A 25,503-nucleotide genomic window follows, 5' to 3' on the forward strand; every position below is an offset into this window, starting at 1 on the left:
GCTGTGATCGGGCGGGCGGGGGCTGCTGGACCGCGCGATCCTTGATGCCTCACTGCGGAGACAAGACCATTCACCGCTCCACGGGGTGGTGAATAGTCTTGTCCCCGTCCCCGCAGCGACTACTATTTTTCTTTCCCTGTTTCGGTGGGTTACCCGCGGCTACTCGCGGCTAGCCACGGGTAACAACCACCGTGTCATTCTCTAATAGTCAGGGCTGGATTAATCACTAGGCCAAGTAGGCACATGCCTAGGGCCCAAAACTGTGAGGGGGGCCCACTGAAGGAGGGTGACTCACCTTACTATTTTTCAACAGCAACGGGCCTCCCCCTGCAGTAACGGCAATGAGCCCCCCCCACGCAGTAACGGCAACGGACCACCTGCCCGCCCCACAGCAACGGCAATGTGGCCGGATATGTTACTGGAAGGTCCTGCGATTATTGCTTCTGCCGGTCCAGCCCCCTCTGACGTCACTTACTTGCTCTGGAAAAAGTGACGTCGGAGGGGGCTGGACCGGCAGAAGCAGTCATCGCGGCACTTTCCTGTAACACATTCGGCCGCATTGGTGTTGCTGTTGCTGTGGTTGGGCGGGCGGGCCCATTGCCGTTACTGTGGGGGGGGCATTGCTGTTACTGCGGAGGGGGCCCATTGCTGTGGGGGAGAGGTGTTGCCATGGGGGAAAGAGAAAGGAGGATGGAAGGGTGCTGGAGGGAGAGAAAGGGAGCAGGGTGGTATGGAAGGGTTGTGAGAAGGATGGTATGGAAGGGTGGTGGAGGAAGAGAAAGGGGGCAAGGTGGTATGGAAGGGTGGTGGAAGGAGAGAAAGGGGCTAATGGAATTGGTGTGCAGGGGAAGGGGAGAGATATGAGGGGAAGGATACTGGTTGGAATTGGGTTGAAGGGAGAGAAAGGGGGCAGATGCTGATGAAAGTGGGAGGAAGGGAGAGAAGAGAGTGAAATGTCCAATCATGGGGATGTGGGAGAGGGAAGGAGAGGGAGAGATGCCAGACCATTGGAGGAGGGAAGAGAAGATGATGGATGCCACACCAATGGGGGGGGAGGAGGGGATGAAGAGATGGAAGGGAGAGGCAGACAATTTCTGGAAGAGGCACAGGACAGAAGATGAAAAGAAGAGTGACAAGAAGATGAGGAGGGCAGAAACCAGAGAAGACAAAGGTAGAAAAAAATTTCTATTTATTTATTTTTTTGCTTTAGGGGACATTGTTGTTTCTGTGGTGTTGCATTGTATGCAGAGTCCAGCTTCTTGGTGGTTTTATTTAACCTTTGTCTACGTATTTATATTTTATCCCCCCTTTTACAAAACTATTGAGCATTTTTTAGCGCTGGCCGTGGCTAAAAACCATACTACAGTTTTGTAAAAGGGGGAGAGGTTAGTTTGTGATTACATATTCCATACTAGGCAAAGGTGTTTTCTGTGGGATGCAAACATACCGGGATATAATCTTTTTAGGAAGGACAGAGATGGTCATAAAGGTGGAGGAGTAGCTCTCTATGTAAAGATCAATATCCAAGCGACCGAAATGCAAGGGACCTGGGGAGAGGAAGAAGCGATATGGATTGCTCTGAAAAGAGAAGATGGAACTTCTATCTACGTGGGTGTAGTCTACAGACCTCCGACTCAATCGCAGCAAATTGATAAGGATCTGATTGTGGATATCCAAAAGGAAAGAGGAGGTTCTGCTGTTGGGAGATTTCAACCTGCCAGATGCGGACTGGAATGTTCCGTCTGCGGAATCGGAAAGAAGTAGGGAGATTGTGGATGCCTTTCAAGAGGCTCTGCTCAGACAAATGGTGACGGAACCCACAAGGGAAAAAGCGATATTGGATCTGGTCCTCACAAATGGAGAGAGTATCTCTAATGTTCGAGTGGGTGCTCACCTGGGTAGTAGCGATCATCAAACGGTTTGGTTTGATATAACGGCTAAAGTGGAGAGCGGCCGCACGATACTTAAAGTCCTAGATTTCAAACATACGGACTTTAATGCAATGGGAAAGTACCTGAAGAAAGAGCTGTTAGGATGGGAGGACATAAGAGAAGTGGAAAGACAGTGGTCTAAGCTGAAAGAAGCGATAAAAATGGCTACGGACCTTTATGTGAAGAAAATCAATAAAAACAAGAGAAAAAGGAAGCCGATATGGTTCTCCAACCTAGTGGCTGAGAAAATAAAGGCGAAAGAGTTGGCGTTCATGAAATATAAAAAAACCCAAGAAGAGGAGAGCAGAAAGGACTACAGGGTGAAACTGAAAGAAGCCAAGAGAGAGATACGTTTGGCGAAGGCACAGGCGGAAGAACAAATGGCTAAAAATGTAAAAATGGGAGATAAAATTTTTTTTAGATATATTAGTGAAAGGAGGAAGATAAAAAATGGAATTGCTAGGCTAAAAGATGCTGGGAACAAATATGTGGAGAGTGATGAGGAGAAAGCAAATGTGCTAAACAAATACTTCTGTTCTGTGTTCACAGAAGAAAATCCTGGAGAAGGACCGAGATTGTCTGGCAAGGTTACACGAGAAAATGGAGTAGATTCTGCGCCGTTCACGGAGGAGGGTGTTTATGAGCAACTTGAAAAACTGAAGCTGGACAAAGCGATGGGACCAGACGGGATCCATCCCAGGATACTAAGGGAGCTCAGAGAGGTTCTGGCGAGTCCTTTTAAAGACTTGTTCAACAAATCTCTGGAGACGGGAGTGATTCCTGGGGATTGGAGGAGAGCGGATGTGGTCCCTATTCATAAAAGTGGTCACAGGGATGAAGCAGGAAACTACAGGCCGGTGAGCCTCACTTCAGTTGTTGGAAAAATAATGGAAGTGTTGCTGAAAGAAAGGATAGTGTATTTCCTTGAATCTAATGGGTTACAGGATCCGAGGCAACATGGCTTTACAAAAGGTAAATCGAGCCAAACGAACCTGATTGAATTTTTTGATTGGGTAACCAGAGAGCTGGATCGAGGACATATGCTAGATGTAATTTACTTGGATTTCAGCAAAGCCTTTGATACAGTTCCTCATAGGAGGCTGTTGAACAAACTTGAAGGGCTGAAGTTAGGACCCAAAGTGGTGAACTGGGTCAGAAACTGGCTGTCGGACAGACGCCAGAGGGTGGTGATAAATGGAAGTCGCTCGAAGGAAGGAAAGGTGACTAGTGGAGTCCCTCAGGGTTCGGTGCTGGGGCCAATCCTGTTCAATATGTATGTAAGTGACATTGCTGAAGGGTTAGAAGGAAAAGTGTGCCTTTTTGCAGATGATACCAAGATTTGTAACAGAGTAGACACCGAAGAGGGAGTGGAGAATATGAAAAAGGATCTGCAAAAGTTAGAGGAATGGTCTAATGCCTGGCAACTAAAATTCAATGCAAAGAAATGCAGAGTAATGCATTTGGGGATTAATAATAGGAAGGAACCGTATATGCTGGGAGGAGAGAAGCTGATATGCACGGACGGGGAGAGGGTCCTTGGGGTGATAGTGTCCGAAGATCTAAAGGCGAAAAAACAGTGTGACAAGGCAGTGGCTGCTGCCAGAAGGATTCTGGGCTGTATAAAGAGAGGCGTAGTCAGTAGAAGGAAGAAGGTGTTGATGCCCCTGTACAGGTCATTGGTGAGGCCCCACTTGGAGTATTGTGTTCAGTTTTGGAGACCGTATCTGGCGAAAGACGTAAGAAGACTTGAGGCGGTCCAGAGGAGGGAGACGAAAATGATAGGAGGCTTGCGCCAGAAGACGTATGAGGAGAGACTGGAAGCCCTGAATATGTATACCCTAGAGGAAAGGAGAGACAGGGGAGATATGATTCAGACGTTCAAATACTTAAAGGGTATTAACGTAGAACAAAATCTTTTCCAGAGAAAGGAAAATGGTAAAACCAGAGGACATAATTTGAGGTTGAGGGGTGGTAGATTCAGGGGCAATGTTAGGAAATTCTATTTTACGGAGAGGGTGGTGGATGCCTGGAATGCGCTCCCGAGAGAGGTGGTGGAGAGTAAAACTGTGACTGAGTTCAAAGAAGCGTGGGATGAACACAGAAGATTTAGAATCAGAAAATAATATTAAATATTGAACTAAGGCCAGTTACTGGGCAGACTTGCACGGTCTGTGTCTGTGTATGGCCGTTTGGTGAAGGATGGGCAGGGGAGGGCTTCAATGGCTGGGAGGGTGTAGATGGGCTGGAGTAAGTCTTAACAGAGATTTCGGCAGTTGGAACCCAAGCATAGTACCGGGTAAAGCTTTGGATTCTTGCCCAGAAATAGCTAAGAAGAAAAAAAAATAAAAAAAAATAAATTTAAATTGAATCAGGTTGGGCAGACTGGATGGACCATTCGGGTCGTTATCTGCCGTCATCTACTATGTTACTATGTTACTATGTGTTCAGTTTGTATGAAAGACATGGTATTTTTGTTAGTGTTGACCAGCCTTGTTTGGCAAAATGCATCAGTCATGATTCTTGGGAGCACCTTGAATTAACCTGATTTGAATCGCCTTATTTTTCTGCCAATCTTCTTTTGTTTCATGTTGGATTCTTTGGTGGACTGGTTGCCTTGTTGTTTCGTTGCAAGTTAACATACATGGAGTGGAACGTGCTAGAGGAGTTACAGATTTGGTTGTTTATACATAGTAACATAGTAGATGACGGCAGATAAAGACCCAAATGGTCCATCCAGTCTGCCCAACCTGATTCAATTTAAATTTTTTTAAATTTTTCTTTTTAGCTATTTCTGGGCAAGAATCCAAAGCTCTACCCGGTACTGTGCTTGGGTTCCAACTGCCGAAATCTCTGTCAAAACCTACTGCAGCCCATCTACACCCTCCCAGCCATTGAAGCCCTCTCCAGCCCATCCTCCCCCAAACTGCCAAACACAGACCGTGCAAATCTGCCCAGTACTGGCCTTAGTTCAATATTTAATATTATTTTCTAATTCTAGATCCTCTGTGTTCATCCCACGCTTTTTTTAACATATGGGTTACAGTGTTCCCGCTAAGCTGCGCTGGCGTGCGCTTGCGCACAAAATATTACCTCGCAGCGCACAAGTTTCTCGTCACAGCGCACACAGTGTAGAGCACAGTTCTTCAACCGGCGGACCGGTGCCGGTCCGCAAACAAAATCTTGCTGGTCCGCGAAGGATTCGGTCCCCGCCGCAACGAAAGGCCGGCGTCAGCTGACTTGCAACTTCCTGTTGCAGTCGCTGTGCCGGGACTCCTGCCTTCGCCGGGACTCCTGCCTTCCACCGCGTTTGCCTCCTGCCTTGTCTCCGCACCTCCAGACCAGCAGCGGCAGCTGTGTATGCTTTTAACTTCGGCACAGAGCTGCCCCTAATCAATAGTTTAGCGCGGTTTCATAAGGCAGCCTCGGGGCCTTTGCTAGGCCGGCCCACATCACATCATCGAAGCGGGCCGGCTATCAAAGGCCCCGAAGCTGCCTCATGAAACCGCGCTAAACTATTGATTAGGGGCAGCTCTGTGCCGAAGTTAAAAGCATACAGAGCTGCCGCTGCTGGTCTGAACTCTTGGGCCGCTGAAGGAGGGCAAAAAGCAGCTGTCCTGGAGGTTTCCCTTCCTCTCGCCTTTACAGGTTCCTTTTTTCCACCTTTTTTTTTTTCCTTCAAACGGCAACGGGCCCCAGCATCGACATCAATCAAGTAAGTTCCACTGTCAATCAAGCGGTTCTGCTCGGCCAAAGCTTCCCCTGTGACATGAGCCACCCTCAGGGGAAAGAAAGTGACCCACAAAGGTGAGGGGAAGGGGGGCAGATGATGGAAGTTGGGGGGGGGAGAGAGAGAGAGAGAGAGAGAAGGGGCAGATGATGGAATGGAGGAGATGAGAGAGAGAGAGAAGGGGACAGATGATGGAAGTGAGAAGAAGGGAGAGAGAGCAGAAGGCAGATGGATGTCAGTTGAGAGGGGAGAGCAGATGCTGAATGGAAGTGGGGAAAGAACACATACTGGATGGAAGGAGGAGATAAATAAAGGGGGAAGAAAATAGTAAGATAATGGAGGGGTGAGGGAAAGGGGTGACAAGCTGTGTGTAGACACAGTGAAAAGAGGGAAACGGGACTAAATAGTAAGAAAGAATTTAATTTAGATGGAGGCAGAAAATAGAGAAGGAAGACCAGAGAAGAAAAGGGAAGAGAGAGTAGAGAATGATCAGATCTGAGTGGAGGAAATGAGAAGAGAGATATGCTAAAAACCACAGGGGGGAGGGAAGGATAGAGATGCCAGACCATGAGGGGAACAGAAGGAAGATGATGGATGCTAGACCAAATTGGGGGGTGGGGGGGGGCAGGAGGAGAGATGGCAGTGCTTCTTTAGCTTCCAGCTGGCTTAGGGCTCTCTCTGACCAGGGGGCAGTTGCCCTAGTTCCACTCCCCTAACACCATTCCTGTCATGTGTGACTGTGATATTCTGTTACTTGATATTTGTGTAGCATTCTGTAATAATTTGGCTTATTCAGTTTTCTTGATAGTAGAGGGGATATATGTGAAGGGGAGGGGAGACAGGGGTTTTGTTGATTTTGCCCTGTATTATTTGTATTTATAAAATGACAATTGTATAGAATATTGTTTCTTTTTATACTTTAATAAAATATGTTCAATATAAAATTATAACTATTTGAGGCTTGTGCGGATGGGATCAGATGGTTTTTGGGACCGAGCTTGCGGGGACGGGGCGGCGATGGTTTTTTAAAAAAAATTTCAGTCTTAGTAGTTTGCCGGTCCACGAAATAATTATTTTATTTCCGCCGGTCCATAGGTGTAAAAAGGTTGAAGAACACTGCCTTAGAGAGTTTCCCTTTGTAAATTTTCCTGTTACACTATACGGACTAGAGTATGTCCCCATGAACCTACAAATCTTAAATTCAGTTCCATAACTGGCCTGGAACTTAAGCTGGCCTGATGCCTTGACAACATATTTATTTGGCTCATAACTTGCTGGCGCCCGATATTTTTAGCTCACAGTGAAAAAAGTTTGCTCACAACACCCGCCCGCTTAGAGGGAACACTGAGATAGTATTACTGCTTTACAAATATTTGAACACTTTTATATATGTTATATACATATTTTATATATGCATGGAAAGGGTTCAGAGTTAAAGTCCTGGGTAAGTAGGTGGGAAGGGAAGGAAGGGGGATTTGTTCAGAGATGTTTGGGGGTTGCATAGAAGAAAAACTGTGCACTGGTATGCTAATCTTTGTTTGTTATGAATTAAAAAAAAAGAAATACAAGTGGAAATAAAGAAGTAAATAAGAAAACAGATAAATGGGGTGGGACAAGAGCAGGGCATGGGTGGGGTCAGGGCAGGGCAGGGCATGGGCAGGGCAGGGCTGGGGGGGGCCCAGGATACTTGGGTGCCTAGGGGCCCTCGAAAAATTAATCCTGCCCTGGATATAGTGATGGAGGGAGAGATGTGGCATGGTGTTGGAGAGGGGTGATAGAAGAAGAATTGGGCATAGGGCTGGTGGGCAGTGGAGAAAAATGCTGCACATGATCCAGGGGGATGAGAGGGAGAAATGTTGGATGTGGCAGTAGAGGGGGTGGGAAAGATGCCTGAATCTCTCAAGACAGATGGACAGTGAGAGAGAAATGGAGACATGTTGCCAATAGGGGTGGAGGAGAGAGGAAGAAAAGTTGGACTCATGGAGGGACAGAGAGAGATGTTGGTTGGGGAAGGGAATGAGGTCCGGAGGAGAGGAAGCATGCAGAAGGCAGAAAGAAAGAAATATTGGATGCATAGTCAGAAGGAAATTCAACCAGACAACAAAGGTAGGAAAAATTATTTTATTTTCAATTTAGTGTTTGATAAATTTGTATAATGAAATCTAAGGAAATCGTGACTTCATTAACTATATATTTTGATGTATTATTGCTGTGTTTTCACAGTTTTCTTGTAGTAAACTGCACTGAACTGTGAGGTATTGTGGTATAAAAATAAAATTATTATTACCTATACCGGACTTGGTCTTTGATAATGGACAAAGTCGATTCGTTGCATTAAGCTTACCTCTGTGGGTGGGAGGGGGTTGTTGATTGGGGTGATCTCCTGCAGAAACCACAGGAGGTCCCTCTTTGGTGTATTTAGGGCTTAAGGGATTGGGGGGGATTGTTGAGTTCTGGTTGTGGATGGATATCGGGGACCTCATTGTACTGCTGGTGTTACTTATTGTACTATTTTGATCTGTTGCCTGGTTTTTACTGTTTGGCTGTTTTATGTTTGTGATGTCACTGATACTCACATTACTGTTTTATATTTCAAAATTTTCAATAAAAATTTATTAATTAAAAAAGAAATTATTATTATTATTACATAGGAAATGAGAATATCATTCGTCATTTCAATTCAGTGGATTTCACACTGCACCAACAGGCTCTTTAACCAATCGTATTTGTATAACAACAAAACATGCATATATTGTTTATTAGATGCAAATCTGCCTCATTTATAATCATTATTAAAATGAGTTTCTTTACCTTCCAACTACCTGCAGCCAGATTCTGAAGTGCCCCTGCTGCTCCTTCCAGTGTATCTGGGTTGGAGCACTCCGATAAAAGTGTGAGGTAGGGTTTAACTATTGAAGGGTGCCACAGCATTTGGATTCCTTTTGGTGGGTCTGTGCAGTCTGGAAGAGGTCCCACTCCATCCCACTGTTTGAGAAATAGAAAAGAAAAATCCAAAAAGTTACAAAATTATATTAAAAAAATAGCAATGGTATTAAATTAGCATCATTAGTTAAAGTAGTAATACTAGTACTTATACTACTTTGGAAATGACAATGAAAATCAAAAATCTCCTCTTAGCTTCCTCTCCTATGTGAATTTTGGTTCCTGAAGGGAAGGGAGAGGACAGGAACACCAATAATACGTCGTAGATGGGATGCAAATGCTTTGGAACCGCATACTGTCAGTGCATGAATAAGCGAATCTGCTTCCAGAGTAGTCTTCCAGAAGTCACCAAAGAAGCACTCAGAGAGCTCCGGAGGCAGGCAGGAGGCCACCACCAAAAACAACTCATAATGTATGATTTTTGAGTGACTTATATAAGACAACTGTGGCCATTGATAAAAAAAAATAAAATCAACTAGATATCAAGGTCTACAGCACCACATTTTACTGCATATAAACAAGTCCCTTGTTACCATATGGCTCCAGAAAAAGGAGGACGGATTGAGACCTGTGCAGATCTGTCCCATTAAAAAAGCCACCCCCCCCTGCTAGAACTCCCAAGCCACCATTCCCCCCTGAACCCAAAAAAGAAGGCAGGAGGGATGCCCACTCCCTCCTGCCATGAAGGACCTCCCCCTTCCACCCCACAGAAAAAGGCAAGAGGGATGCCCACTCCCACATGCCCCCGAAGGCACCTGCCCACTCTCTAAAAAAAAACAGTAGGAGGGATACCCACTTCCTCCTGCCTGCAAATACCTTCCTCTCTCCACCGTAGAAAAGGGGAGGAGCCTGAGGCATCTGAGCCAATTAGGGCCTTAGACCCCCCTCCCTGAGCATCACATGATGCACCTGGGAGGGGCCTAGGGCCCAGTGTCATCGCGGGAGGAGGTGTTTTTAGTACATCATGCACCCAACTTCCAGGTACAGAGACGGGGGAGGGAAGCCTCCGGTGGCAGGAGAATGGGCATCCCTCATGCCCTTTTTTTCGGGTGGGGGGAGAGAAGTATTTGCAGGCAGGAGGGAGTAGGTATCCCTCCTGCTGTTTTTTTCAGGGAGCAGGAGTGTCTTCGGGGCAGGAGGGAGTGGACATCCCTCCTGCCATTTTTTTTCAGGAAGTGGGCGCATTCAGGGGCAGGAGGGAGTGGGCATCCCTCCAGCCTTTTCTTGGGGGGAGGGGAGAGGAAAGTCCAGGTGGGTTGCTGCAATTGTCGGGTGGTGGAGTGCGCAATGTTGGGGGTCATTGAAGAGGTTTTGCAGTGGCGGTGGGGGATTTTTTTCTTTTTTTTATGGGACAGATATTTTGCATGTGTAATATACGCAAAATATCAGTGCCATTGAAAAAAAAGAAAAAAAAAACCCAGACAGACCTGTTGGTAACACAGTTATCGATAAGGTCTACAGCAGTCAGGTTTCAGGATCGGTAAAACCCGATGCTAAATAGCCAAGCAATGTAAATGAATCAATCGCTTGGCTATTTTGCATGGAGTTTTACTAATTTGCATAGCTGGATCAGAAAATGGGTGATCGTGGGGAAAAACACGCAGTGGGCTGTTTAGTTAATCGGGTCAGTTAGCAGCGATCGTTGCTAAACCTGTGAAAACAGGTTTAGCGACAATTGCTGACTTTAGCGAATCAAGGCTCATCCTATCCCAGCTAGATTACAGCAACTCCCTCTATGCTAGCATCAATTCCTCCCTACTGCATAAGCTTCATCTGATTCAAAATACAGCAATAAGACTAATATTCAAACTAAAAAAGTATGACTACATTTTTCATTACAATAGACTGCATTGGCTACCTATTAACAGTTGAATAAACTTTAAACTATTGTGTAATGTTCCACATATTACATGTAAACTCTCCAGAAACACTTATAAGCCTATTCACCAACTCATGGTTTTCTTCCTCAAAAAGACAGGGTAGGAAGAAAAGGAGGGGGGAGTAGTATTATATATTAAAGCCACACAATTGCAAGATCTGCAGGGCAAGGAAGAGGGACTGTGGATCAATTTGGAATGAGGGAATGGTGAATATATTTACATTGGTATGGTATACAGGCCTCCTTCACAGACAGAAGAAGTAGATAGAGATTTAATAGTAGGCATTCAGAATATATCTAAAAAAAGGGGAAGTCTTGCTAATAGGTGATTTTAACATGCCGGATGTTGATTGGGGTATCCCTATTAAAGGGGCTTCTAAAAGTAGGGAGATTCTGGATTCTCTACAAGAAGAACTGTTGCAGCAGTTGGTAATGGAACCCACACGGGATGGGGTCATACTGGACTTAGTGCTTACAAACAGGGAAAGTGTTTCAGATCATCTGGCATCCAGTGATCACTGCATGGTATGGTTTAATATTAAGATGGGTATAGAGAGGGCTCATTCAAAAGCAAAGGTTCTAGACTTTTAAAAAAAACTAACTTTGTTCGGATAGGGATTTATGTCAAGGAATTATTGTCTGGATGGGAATGTCTGGAAGGAGTGGAAATGCGGTGGGCAAAACTGAAAGGAGCGATTGTAAGGGCGACAAACCTTTTTGTGAGGCAAGTAAGTAAAAGTAAGAGGAAAAGAAGGCTGCTTTGGTTCTCAAAAGTAGTAGCTGAGAAGATAAGGAATAAGAGGTTAGCTTTCATAAATTACAAAAGAGGAAGACAGGCAAAAATATCTGGAAAAGTTAAGAGAGGCTGTTCGACTAGTCAGGAAAGTAAAGATACAAATAGCTGATACGGTAAAATGGGGAGACAAAACATTTTTGTTAGATATATCAGTGATAGGAAGAAGTGCAAAAGTGGCATTGTGAGACTCAAAAGTGAAGGGGAGGAATATGTAGAAGCTGATAAAGAAAAGGCTGAATTGCTTAACAAAAATTTATGTTCTTTGTTCATGGCTGAAGCTCCGGGAGCACGACCACAGAAGACAAACAACAATGGAGTAGTGGTAGACCCTGACTGATTTTCAGAGGATTGTGTTTGTGAGGAGCTAGCTAAATTAAAGGTAGAGAAAGCGATGGGGCTGGATGGTGTACATCTGAGGGTGCTGAAAGTTCTGGTGGCTCAGCTGACTTGACATTTTCAATGCTTCTCTAGTCGGGAGTGGTACCGGAGGAATGGAGAAGGGCAGATGTGATCCCTCTACACAAAAGTGGAAGTAAGGTAGAAGTAGGGAATTACAGGCCAGTAAGTCTGACTACTGTGGTAATCAAATTAATGGAAATGCTTTTAAAACAGAGAATGGTCAAGTTTCTGGAATCTGGTGGATTACAGAACTGAAAGCAACATGGATTCACTAGAGGTAGGTATTGTCAGACAAATCTATAAATTTCTTTGACTGGGTGACCAGAGAATTGGATGGAGGAAGTGCACTAGATGTGGTGTATTTAGATTTTAACAAAGCCTTTGACAGTGTTCCAGATAGACGTCTAATAAATAAACTGAGTGCCCTCGAGATGGGCCCAAAAGTGATGGGCTGAGTCAAAAGCTGGTTGAGTGGAAGATGACAACAGGTAGTGGTCAATGGAGATAGCTCTGAGGAAAGGGATGCTACCAGTGGTGTGCCTCAGGGTTCTGTTCTTGGGCATGTTCCTTTTAACATTTTTATAAGCGATATTATTGAAGGGCTGTCAGGTAAGATTTGCCTCTTTGCGGATGATACTAAAATCTGCAATAGAGTAGACATCCCAAATGGTGTGAATAACATGAAGAAAGACCTGGCGAAGCTTGAAGAATGGTCTGAAATTTGGCACGTTAAATTTAATGCTATGAAACGCAAGGTCAAGCATTTGGCCTGCACGTGCCTAGGGCCCGAAACTGTGGCCACTATGAGAACAGGCTACTGGACTTGATGGACCATTGGTCTGACCCAGTAAGGCTATTCTTATGTTCTTAAGGCTGGAGAGGGGCACAAGAGAGACTGGGAGAAGGCCGGGGAGAGGCACAAGAGAGAAACTGAGGGAAGGCTGGAGAGAGACATAAGAGAGACTAGAGAAGGTTGGAGAAGGGCACAAGAGGTTGGGTATGAGTGAATCAGGCTGAGTGAAGGATATGGGGGTATGAAAAAGAGAGATACAGTGAGTGAAAGCTATGGTGGGGGTAAGAGACAGACTGGGTAAAGGTTGTTAGGGGGGGATGAGAGAGAGAGATAAAGAGAGACTGGGTGAAGGCTAGAGAATGGGGACATGAGACACTGATGGGGGACCCATGTTATGATGATAGGTGAAATGAACAGGTATTTTCATCTTTGAATCTAGAGGATGCTGTCACACAGCTGTCAGCATGCTTTGAGAAGGGGAATCGTTGCTGTCTGCACTTTAAGGAACTGATTTGTTAAAGTTTCTTTTCCCATAGACACAAAATAGGGAAAAAACCTTAGTAAGTCAATCTCTAAAAGAGCTACTGCTAATCATTGAGGACACTGTTGGAAGAATGTGAAAAGAGAAGTGAGAAAGGTCTTAGATGCTGGTTGCTCTGAGTTGCCTCCTAGATTTAAATTGATAGAAGCTTGACCTAAGCCAGGGGTAGGCAATTCTGGTCCTCGAGAGCCGAAGCCAGGTCAGGTTTTCAGGATATCCACCATGAATATGTATGAGATGGATTTGCATGCACTGCCTCCTTGAGATGCAAATCTATCTCATGCATATTTATTGTGGATATCCTGAAAACCTGACCTGGCTCCTGCTCTCGAGGACCAGAATTGCCTACCCCAAAGCAATTGCAGTGATTTTTGCTTCTTTTGGGAGGGAGGTTCAACTGTGACAGTTGTTTAGGGCATAATCTGGCTGCCATTACATATCTGCCTCATAGATAGGGTTACCCCCACCCTCTTTTTTCTATGTTGCAACAATGAAGGTGGTTAACGACATAGTCGAGCGAGGTGTTAAACTAATAGCTGGCTTTGTCACTGGCATTACCACAGACCCAGTGCAGCATGAGGCCTTGTTGCAAGGAGTTGAACAGCAATGCAGGCTTTATCCTGACTATATCAAGAAGATATTGAATGTTTAAGTGTTTGAAATGCCATTGGTAAATGACTATACCAAAGTGTACATGTTTAGGTATTGGTGAAGTATGTTAAATTTCTGTTATTTTCCACAATAAAGTGCTGATATTGAAGGTTCATTTAATAAAATACTGCTAGATTTTTTTTTGCATAAAATGCATTTTTATCAATGTATCATTGCTGAATATGAAAACATAAGTTAAAACTATAATACCAAGAAATTTGCTCCATTAAGCACAAATAATAGCAAATTTTAAGAAAAACTGAGATTTATGTAATCACTAGCTTTGAGTGATCCCAGGATAGCCTTTAAAAATTATTCTCTGATCAAACACAATCAAATTCATGGGAAATACTTCAATTTGCACAGTTTTTCCAATATGTTTTTTCGGAAAACCCCTCTGTACATCTTTAATGATTTATCCCCCAAACACATCACCTGAAAAGTCTCCCTCTGTGGACTTCAGTCTTACTCATAAAGACAGTAAAATTTACCTTTTGGGGTGGACTATCTTGTATTGGCGAATCTAGGCCTGGTCTGAGTACCATGTCCATGACACATCTTTTTGTGTAGCATCAATGTACACAGTCGTTCTATACTACCCTACACACTTTTACTATCAATACTTTCCATAAGAAATTAACCCATTAATGACAGTGACTAGCATGCAACTTTTTCCCTTATATTGCTTAAAGAAAAAAAAAGATTTAACAATAACATTTATGTCCGCACAGATGGTTTTGTATCAATCCTGCAAGTGGCTGCAATAGGAGGGATCCCTCCCGCATCCTGCCCCAGCCGATTCTATGAATTTTTACCTCCCTCCCATCTCCCTGCGTACCTTTAGTATCCTTGGTGGCCAAGCAGTGAATCGCAGCAGGAGCAACCTTCCTTCATGAATTTGCAGCAGCCAATCATGGGCAGGAGTGAAGGAAGGTCACTCCTGCTACGGTTCACTGCTGGACCATCGGAAATTGTCCAAACCTTTCTTAAAACCAGCTACACTATCCTCTCTTACCACAACCTCTGGCAATGCATTTCAGAGCTTAACTATTCTCCGAGTGAAAAAATTTCCTCCTATTGGTTTTAAAAGTATTTCCTTGTAACTTCATTGAGTGTCCCCTAGTCTTTGTAATTTTTGACGGAGTGAAAAATCAATCCACTTGTACCCGTTCTACTCTTCAAGATTTTGTAGACTTCAGTCTCTCCTCCTATCCTGGCTACTGCTGGACCACCAGGTCTTACGGCAGGCCCGGCAGAGTCCTGCAACAGGTTTGGGAAGGGGGCAGGTCAGCGCTGACCCGAATATTAATTGAGACCCCCATCTTTGGGTTCATAGACTAAAGTGTGCGGGACAACCGCACACCGACAAAGCTGCTAGAACAAATGTGTGCAGGATGGATTAAAACTTAACTTTAAAGCATTCTGAGGGTTTTTTTTGGGGGGGAACCCCCTCCCCACTTTACTTAGAAATGTTGCCGCTGCCATTGGGGGGACCCCCCCCCTTACAGAGGAATGTGTAATTTTTCCCTCTTTTATAGGGAAAAATTACAGTTTCCTCTCTAAGTGGGGGGTTCCCCGAATCCCTACCCCAATGACAACACTTCGGGGGGGTTCCCATTTTTTGGCCCCAAAATCTGTTTATATTCCAATATATATGGTATGTGAGAATCATCAAAAATGATGGGAGTGTTTCTGACCCTTCAGAAACTCAAGTGAAATTATTCTTTATAAAGAACAATATTCAACAGATCTAAATTATAAAATGTATAAAATTCTGATATCGTGAAATATGCTGAGATCTTTTCTATCAGTAATTTCAATTACAGAAGAGGGTCACCATATGTCATTCATATAGTTTGCTATATGGAAATGCTTTCTTGAGAACAGTGTTATATATAATCAGAAAGAGAAATCAACCTTTTCACAAAGAATTCTGAGATTAAGGCATCAGGAACTCTCTCACTATCCTCTGCATGAAAGACAATTGATCTTGCTGAATCTCATATTCCCGTATCAGTTGTTTGTTTACTTTGCTCATCAGCTTCGTCCTGCTCCTTTTGAACTTTCGAGCTCAAAACCATAGCACCATACATTCCACATGCCCCCTAATTCTATAAAGTCGTGTGCCCAAAGTTGCAACTAGCATGCAATTTAGAGAATAAGATCAGTTACTTGTATTACTTTTTTATTTTTTTATATTTATTTATTTATCAAACTTTCATTAACATATCAAGTATCCACTTGTACAGAAAGATAAAGTTAAACAGAAAAAGAAAAACACTTTACCAATAATAATGATTTAACCAGTATAACAGAAATTTAGTAGCTTAACTTTAACAAAATCCAAGGCTTAGAATCAGCGAGCAATTAATAACACAAATAAGAAACATTAGAAATAAGAAAAATCCATCAGTTAAGGAAGTATATCAAACTTTGATAAGCACTCATGTTGTCCCTGCTTTCAGTCGGGCCTCAGACAAGAAGGTTGTCAGTTGGCTAGGGTTGAAAAAAAACATATTTTTGCATTTGATATTGTATCACACATTTGCATGGGTGACGGAGAAAAAAAGTCGCCCCAAGAGCAATAACATCTGGTTTCATAATCAGAAATTCACGTCTATGTTCACGTCTCGTGCCAGATCGGGAAACATTTGTATTTTAAATCCAAGAAATTCCTTTTGTTTGTTTTTAAAGAAGAGTCTAAGTAACCAATTTTTATCTGGTGCTAAAGCTACCGTAAGAAGTGTTGCCGCTGTTGCCACTTCCCTATCCAAAAGTTCCAAAAGCGATTAGGTGATTGTTGATCATCCTATAATTTTAATTGTCCTTCTCTTCTAATAGGTAAATAATACACCTGAGAAAAAGGTGGCAACAGATCCTATGATATTTCCAAAACTTCCATCATGTAGCATTTTAACATATCTCTAGGAGGTATTGTCACTACTCTGGGAAAGCTGATTAATCTAAGATTATTGTTACGAGAAAAGTTTTCTAAAGATTCAATTTTTCTTCTCAAATTTATATTATCTCTTACTAGTTTCCATAATTTGTTTAGATACTACGGTAGAATTTTTAAGTTTTAAAATCTTTAATTTCAGTTTTAAGAACTTTAATTTCAGTTTCTTGGATATTGACTTTTTGCTCCAGCTGGAGCAGCTGGGACTTAGCCAGGTCTGCTACGAGATCCCAAATGGAATCCAATATTACCTCTGGGGGTTTCTCCAATGTAAATCTTTTGAGTCTCAACATTCATATTCTCACCAACCGGCTTCTCCTTCTGGTCAGGGCTCTTCTGTTTGCTATCCAACCTCAAAGCAGATGAAACCCCAGACTCCAAGTTCCCCTCACTGGTCTCACCGGCCTCCGGGGAGAAGTGCATTCCATTCTCCGGTTGCTCCTCTATCCGCGGGGAGCTGGCAGTCTGGAGAGGAGGGGAAGGTGCCCTGGCGTCAGGACTTAAGGTGGTCTCCAAACCCAAGGAGATCACTTCTGTCTCGCCCCGGAGCGTCTCCAGTGGGTGCATTGACGCCGCCGATACTTCCTGCATTCGTCGCAGGAGCTCATCAATAGTGCCGAGACTGGGCTGGCCTGAGCATCGCGAGGCTCCAGCGGCGCTTCAGCCTCTCCTTTTCGGCATGGCTCACAGGACAATATCTCGTAAGTAATCGAAGACAAACTTTTTGATGAGACGTGCTGTGGCGAAGCACTCAGCTAATGGTTCCATCTTGGATCCCCGTTGCTTGTATTACTTAATAGATTAATTGGATGCTAATTGGCCTTAACCAATTACTGGCTATAATTTGTGCCTTGCTACACTTATGCCACCCCTCTCCTTAAATCACTTCACTGGCTCCCTAGCTGCATTCACAAACAGTTCAAGCTCCTATTGCTAACCTACAAGTGTGTTCATTCTGCTGCCCCTCAATATCTCTCCTCTCTTTTCTCTCCTTATACACCTCACAGAGAACTCTGTTCCTCAGATAAGCTGCTCTCAGTGGTACCCTTCTCCTCCACTGCCAATTCCAGACTTTGTTCCTTTCATCTAGCTGCCACCTATGCCTGGAATAAATTACCCGAGTTTGTCTGCCAAGCCCCTTCCCTTGTTTAAAAGCAAACTGAAAACCCACCTTTTTGATATAGCCTTCAATCCATAACCCTACTTCCCATTGCTCACCAACCCAGCCAGCAGATTAACCATTCCCCTTAACTGTATCCATGACATCCTGTTTGTCTGTCTTGTCTGTTTAGATTGTCTTTTCTGTGACTCTGTACAGTGTTGTGTATGTCTGGTAGCGCTATAGAAATAATAGTAATAGTATTAGTAGTAATGTAAAGAAAGATTAGGTTCTTACCTCAACAATCTTATTTCTTGTAGATGTGTCTACTGGTCCTGAACACTAGGGTTATGCATATGAACCCGCAAGTTGCTTGCAGGATGCTGTCAATCATCTTTTGAATTCCGCCTCCTTTCCAGGGAGCTGCTTCTGCCTCCTTAGTTTGTACAAAAACAATCAAGTAGCACTGTAATGACAGACATAACTGGAAGGAGGGAAATAGGGAAAAATCCCTGACACTACAATTCTATTCTTCTTTTAACCAACATATCCATTAACATTATAATATGCAAGTAACTGATTGAAACAAATGCAAAAACTGTGTGAAACCAGCACTTATCTTAAACAGAGCTCGTAGCTACTCGCATGTCCTGCTACCGTGCACATACTTTCTTGAGCATTTTCCTTTTATCTATCTATCTATCTATCTATATCTATATATTCTCTAAGTTCACCTGAAAGACAGAATTCTCCAAATTTGAACTGATCTTAAGGGAGAAGCAGGCAAAGCCCACTGACAGTGTAGGGCTTCAAGACCACTAGACACATCTACAGGAAGGAAGATTTTCGAGGCAAGAACCTAATCTTTCTTGCTAGTGCAATGTGTCTAGTGGTTCTGAATGCTAGGGATGTACCAAAGCAGTCCCTGAAGTCTAGGGTGGGCCCACTGAACCTGCCTTCAAAATGGAAGGCATGAAAGCAGCATCTTTCCTGGTTTCTACATCCACCCTATAGAACCTGGTGAAGGTATGAAGGGTAGATCAAGTAGCTGCTCTACAGATTTCCTTGGGTGAAACCGCCCATCTCCGCCCATGAGGAAGTGACTCCTCTAGTGGAGTGCGCTTTCAATGCAATTAGTGGCTGTTTATCACAGCTCAAATACATGGAGGAAATGGCTATTTTAATCCATCTGGAAATCAAGGTTTTAGACACCGGCCTCCCTTTCTTGACTTGACAGGTCAGAACAAAAAGGTGATTCAATATGTGAAATTCAAAGGTAACTTTGAGGTACTGGAGAAACACTCACTTGACATCCAGCAAATGCAACATTTATTCTTTTTCTTAGACCCTGTAGGGTGAAAAATGGGCAAATGGATTTTCTGATTAACGTGGAAGCCTGAGACTACTTTTGGTAAGAATGACAGAACTGTGCGTAAGGAGAGCCCTGCTTCCTTAAACTTAAGGAATGGTTCCCTGCAGGACAGAACTTGTAATTCAGGAATTCACCTTGCTGATGTAATCAGAACCAGAAACACCATCTTGACTGAAAGATCCAGAAGGGAAGCCTCCCATAAGGGCTCATAAGGAGCTTTACTGTGACCTTGTAATACAGCATTAAAAGTCCAGGAAGAGAAAGGAAGATGCAACCGAAGAGCCCCTTTAATGAACCAGGCGATATCTGGTTGAGAGGCCAGAAAGCCTCTTTCTCCCCAAGTTTGGAAACAGGAAAGACCAGCTATCTACACATTCAGCGAAGCAACTGACAGACCCTTCTGAAATCCCTCTTGCAAAAAGTCCAAGACTTCCGAAATCAGAACTCGTAAGGACTCTACATTATCCACAGCACACCAGTGTTGATAGGACTTCTAGGCCATCAGATCCATCTGTGGATGTTCCCACCACGGAACTATGGAGGTGAATGCTTGGGGGAACAGAAATCATTCCCCCGGGTCGAGTGTATGCCGTCTGAAAAAGTTGGCCTGCACATTTTCCATCCCCGCTACATATGTGGTTCAGAGGATCTGCAAATGAGTTTATGCCCACCCTCAGATGAGTTGAGCTTCTAAACATAATGGGGTGCTTCTGGTGCCTCCTTGCCTGTTGACATAGGCCACTGATGTCGCATTGTTCAAGAAGAGTCCGATTGCCTTTCCTTCCAAAGACTTCCACAGTGCCAGAAGCACTAGTTGAATGGCTCTGAGTACTAGTCGATTTATGGAACACTTTTGCTAAACCAAAGAACGACGACCTTGAACTGGGTGTCTGCGCGAGTCAATCAAACTTCTCCTCTCCTGCAACTTCCTGTTTCCGGTTGCGTCAGAGGAGAAGATTGATTGACTCGCGCAGCCGCGCGTGCACGGATTTTTGAACACGTGCGGCTCGGAAAAAAGGAAGCCGGAAAACTCGAAATTTAAGGTGAGGTGGAGGGAGGGAGCTGGATAAATGCTATGGGCGGGCGGGCGGTGGCTGCGGGGACCGCGCGATCCTTGATACCTCACTGCGGAGATAAGACCATTCACCGCCCCGCGGGCGGTGAATGGCCTTGTCCCCGTCGCCGCAGCGACTGCTAGTTTTCTTCCCCGTTTTTGGCGGGTGACCTGCGGCTAAAATGCGGTGGCCGCGGGTAAACCGCCACCGTGTCATTCTCTAGCGTAGATGAAAACCTAAGTGATCCTTCCAATCTGCCCAACAGTCACACATATTAAGAGGGAAGGAGTGACCTAGTGGTTAAAGTTGCTGCTCCAGTACCCTGAGGTTGTGAGTTTGATCCTAGCCTGATCCCTGTGAGTCTGGGTACCACAGTTACTGCAGATTGTGAGCTTGCCAGGACAAAAGGGGAAAATACTTAAAGAGTACCTGATTACTGTTCAATGTACTATAAACCACTTTGGAGTCACTTTGGAGCTACCTTGCAATTAAGATTTTCAAGTAAATGATTTCTTTACAAAATACTCAATATATTTTTATGAAGCTTCTCAGTTGAAACTTTTCTTGAAAGGAAAGATGCTTCCTTTTGACTTATGCAATGGATCTAATGTACCAAGTTCATATAGGAACTTGGTTCGTTGAGGTTTCAGAGCGTATTCTGTGAGCTGCTAGTTCCTGTGAATAACATCCTGTCTTCCCCCGCCCCCTGTGACATCAGCAGGGGCATCAAGGATTTGAAGGGGTGCCGTGTGCCAAAGTTCAAGTACCGTTGCGCTGATGAAGAAGAATGACTGGCCACAAGGTTTGGTTGATCCATTCCAGAAGTGAGTGAAGTAACCTGTAATTTTATCATATTGGCAATTCCAGTAATTGTTGGACCATTCTCCATTAGTAAATTGTTACCATGAATAACAAAAAACTAGATTCCTGCAACAATTACTTGAGTTGTTCATTCATTCAAGGGAATCATCATCTAGTTTGTCTCTGTTACTTTTGAATGCTCAATGAATTAGAAATAACATTGAATTAATAAGAGACTTATTGGAACTTTATCATCCTGATTTACAGTATTTTTTGCTCCATAAAATGCACTTTTTTCCACTCAAAAGAACTTACACGAGAACTTACGGCAGCAAATCAGGAAGCAGCGCAGGGCTGAGTGGGAGAGCATAAAGCTTGCTCCAGACGGCCGCACTGCTGATTTGTTTGCCGCTGGCATGGAAATGAGGAGCCCAGAAGGCTGCCGCGGCAGGCAGGAAGAGAGCGAAGCCGGCTGGAAATGATGATGGCAGACTTTTTAAAGGTACGGGGGGCTTGACTGTGGCTGGCTGGCTGGTTAGCTGGTTTAGGGCTGGCAAGCCTGGGGCTGGCTGGCCTGGAGCTGGCTGGCTGGTTTGGGGCTGGCAGGCTGGCTAGGGGCAGGCTGGCTTGGGGCTGCCTACCATTAGACATGCCCACCACTAGATGTGCTTTTGTACCCTGTCCTGGCCTCCGCTAGAGGTGGGTGCGTCTTATGGTCAGGTGCATCTTATGGAGCAAAAAATATGGTATTTTGTATTAAGGAGACTTGGCTAACTAAATGAGAAACTATGCTTATTACTCAATTCGGTCAATTTTTGTTAGATCTAGAGTTGGTAAAAAAAACAAAGATGGTGGTTTATTAATCTTAGCGAACCAATAAATTTAATTCATGCAGAAAGTTTTGATTAATACTAATGTGTGTGAGTTTTGTATGTTGACAGTACATCTTTCTTAGATACAGTTAACTCTCAGTTATCTGGCACCCATGGAGATTGGTGGATGCTATAACTGTAGTATTTTTAGAGTAACTCCCAAGTAACCATACTTGAGAGTTACTCTAAAAGTACTGCAGTTTTGTCTCCTCGATGGACCCTCCCAAACACTTCTTGGCACCTCCCCCGATCTGTCCTCTCTCCCTCTGCACAGGTTTGGCCTCCTGGACTCCCCTCAGTTACCGAAGCAGCAGCAGAAGCTAGTCAGCAGTGGCATCGCTGTAAGCAAGCTGCTTGCAGCCAGCCCCGGCAGGGCTTTTCCTCTGGCTCAGGATCGATGCTGCTGCTTTGGGGGCTTGAGGGAACCTGAATTTTTTTTGTTGTTGTTGGTAGGGTGAGAGTGCTGGTTGCTTGAGTACCTGTTAATTGAGATTCTACTGTATTGTGTTAATAATATCTCTTTCACAATATTATAGTATATTGTTGGGAGAATTAATTTACATTTTGATTTGATAGCATCTGATTAAATTGTTTCAGAATTTTTGGACACTCTTTTGGGTTTAAGTTGGAGTCAGATTTTATCTGGATGTTCTTATTATGAAGGGAACTTATTAGATTTATGTTTTTTTTAGATAGAACTTTTCTAGCTAGTCATATGGTTTCTACTTTGAAGATTCTTGTACTACTGCTACTACTATTATTTCTAAAGCGCTACCAGACGTACGCAGAACAGTACAGAGTTATGAAGGAGACCGTCCCTGCTTGAATAAGCTTACAATCAATCTAATCAATCAAGACAAACAGGATGCCGTGGTAGGGATTACAGCTAGCAGGGATATTTAAACTGCTAGCTAGGGTGGTGAGGAGTAGGGTTATAAGTTGAAGGCAATCTTGAAAAGGAAGATTATCATAGAAACATGATGGCAGATAAAGGCCAAATGGCCCATCTAGTCTGCCGATCCAAAGCAACCATTATCTCTTCCTCTCTCTAAGAAATCCCATGTGACTATCCCAGGCTTTCTTGAAATCAGGCACATTCTCTGTCTCTGGAGACTGTTCCATGCATCTACCACCCTTTCTGTAAAAAAGTATTTCCTCAGATTACTACAGAGCCTATCACCTTTTAACTATATCCTATGCCCTTCATTCCAGAGCTTCCTTTCAAATGAGATTCGACTCGTGCATTTATATCATGTACGTATTTAAACATCTCTAACATATCTACCCTCTCCTGCCTTTCCTCCAACGTATACAGATTGAGATCTTTAAGTCTGTCCCCATACGCCTTATGATGAAGACCACACACCATTTTAGTAGCCTTCCTCTGGACCGACTCCATCCTTTTTATATCTTTTTGAAGGTTCAGCCTCCAGAATTGTACACAATATTTTAAATGAGGTCTCACTAGAGCAGGGGTGTCCAATGTCGGTCCTCGAGGGCCGCAATCCAGTCGGGTTTTCAGGATTTCCCCAATGAATATGCATGAGATCTATTTGCATGCACTGCTTTCAATGCATATTCATTGGGGAAATCCTGAAAACCCGACTGGATTGCGGCTCTCGAGGACCGACATTGTACACCCCTGCACTAGAGCCTTATACAGTGGCATCAATACCTCATTTTTTCTACTGGCCATATTTCTCCCTATGCAACCAAGCATCCTTCTAGCTTTCGCCATCACCTTTTCAACCTGTTTGGCCACCTTAAGATCATCACATACAATCACACCCAAGTCTTCTGTCATTCACTTAAGTTCTTCACTCCCTAAACTGTACCATTCCCTCAGGTTTTGCAGCCCAAATGCATGACCTTGCATTTTTTAGCATTAAAGTTTAGCTGCCAAATTTCAGACCATTCTTCAATCTTCACCAGGTCTTTCCTCATGTTATTCACACCATGTAAACAGCCTGCCCCATGCTATGTTCCCTCTACGCGGAGCAAGTGAACAATTGCTCATAAATTCTAGAAGTGTTGCTCATAGATTTTACATGGCTGCTCACAAAAATACTTGCAAATCTGGAAAATTTGGTGTTTTAGAACTTGTCACTCACATGAGAGAAATTTGCTCGCAACTAGTCAATTGTTAGTGAGAGTGTTAGCCCCATGGCTTTAGGAGGATTTGAGAATCTTAAAATCCTTTAGGAAAAAAAAATATGCGACTGGCATAAATATTCAAACCTGTATTATATATCTGAATATAAAACATATGTGCAGACTTATCAACAGGAGAAACTAAATGCTAAAAAGCTTTATGATGATAACATAATTTCCAAAACATCTTCTTCTTTAAGATGGTAAAACATTTAATTTTTTTGCCTTCTATGATATTGTATTGTGGAATATCATGTCACAAATTTGCCAATTTATTTATAAAAAAAAAAAAGGTGGATGATATTGTGGGGTTTTTGGGTAATCCTACTTTACCCCTTAATAGCCTAGTCACCTAGAGACTAATTGGATGAGTTTTTCAGAGGTGTCTCAGGAGCAAGTGAAGTTCATAATGTCCAAAGTGAATGCTTCACATTGTCTGTTAGATACCGTACTCACAAGATTATTAAAAGCATGAAGGATGATGACTTAGCTCCATTGTCTATTTTTATCAATAAATCTTTGTCTGAAGATAAAGTTCTAAATGCCTTGAAAGAAGTAGCTATTCGTCTTTTATTGAAATGTAAGAATCTTGATCCCAAGTAAGTGACAAATTATCAACCTGTTTCTTCTTTGAAATTTCTAGTAAAAATATTAGAGAAAATTGTTTTAAATCAGTTACAGAACTTTCTTGAACAAAATGAATTAGTTGACATTTGTCAGTATGGCTTTAGAACAAAGCATTCTACTGATAAGTTATTGATCTCTTTTATGCTGGTTTTGATCAAGGTGAAAAATACTTTGTGGTATTCCTAGATGTGTCTGTTACTTTTGACACCATCTATCATTAGATTTTATTAAATAGACTTCATTCAATAAATAGTATTTATTATTTCTATAGCACTACCAGGTACACGCAACGCTGTACATTTCCCTACTTCTTCCTTACTTCCACTTTTGCAATTTTTGAGATGGTCCCTGCTCACAAGAGCTTATAATCTAATTAGTTTAAATCATTCTTTACTGAACATTATTTTCAGGTATGTGTGGGTGAAAGCTCTGCCTGGATGCCCATTTATATGGGTATACCTCAAGGCTCTGCTCTTTCTGCAGTTTTGTTTAATAATATACTTTTTACAAATCATTACAGTTGTTCCAGAAATACAGATATAAAATTGAAAATTAAATAAGAAAACATTATAATAGTATCTATCTATCTATCTCTATATCTATCTCTTTATCAGACCACAATAATAATAGAAAGGGGGAGAGAACAACAAAAGATAAAGGAGATCAAATCAAAAAAACCTATTTAAGGTAAAGACACCACATGATCTAAGCCTTAACAACAAATATTAAGAACGTAAGAATTGCCATACTTGGACAGACTGAAGGCTCCATCAAGTCCAGTATCCTGTTTCTAACAATGGCCAACCCAAGTCCCACGTATCTAGCTAGATCCCAAATAATAAAACAGATTTTATGCTGCTTATCCTAGGAATAAGCAGTGGATTTCCTCAAGCCATCTCAATAATGGCCT

General features: G+C 43.1%; 1 protein-coding gene across 6 annotated transcripts in view; it reads right to left on the reverse strand.

Annotated features, from left to right (window-relative positions):
- Nucleotides 1–25,503, reverse strand: part of CTNND2 (catenin delta 2) — a 1,866,736-nt gene that overhangs the window by 293,820 nt on the left and 1,547,413 nt on the right. For all 6 annotated transcript variants that reach the window (XM_033929835.1, XM_033929832.1, XM_033929833.1 and 3 more), the window contains one exon: nt 8,470–8,643. In XM_033929835.1, coding sequence (XP_033785726.1) covers nt 8,470–8,643 — 174 coding nt within the window. The remainder of the gene's footprint in view (nt 1–8,469; nt 8,644–25,503) is intronic.

Source organism: Geotrypetes seraphini, chromosome 2 (assembly GCF_902459505.1).
Source record: "Geotrypetes seraphini chromosome 2, aGeoSer1.1, whole genome shotgun sequence".
Classification (NCBI taxonomy): Eukaryota; Metazoa; Chordata; class Amphibia; order Gymnophiona; family Dermophiidae; genus Geotrypetes; species Geotrypetes seraphini.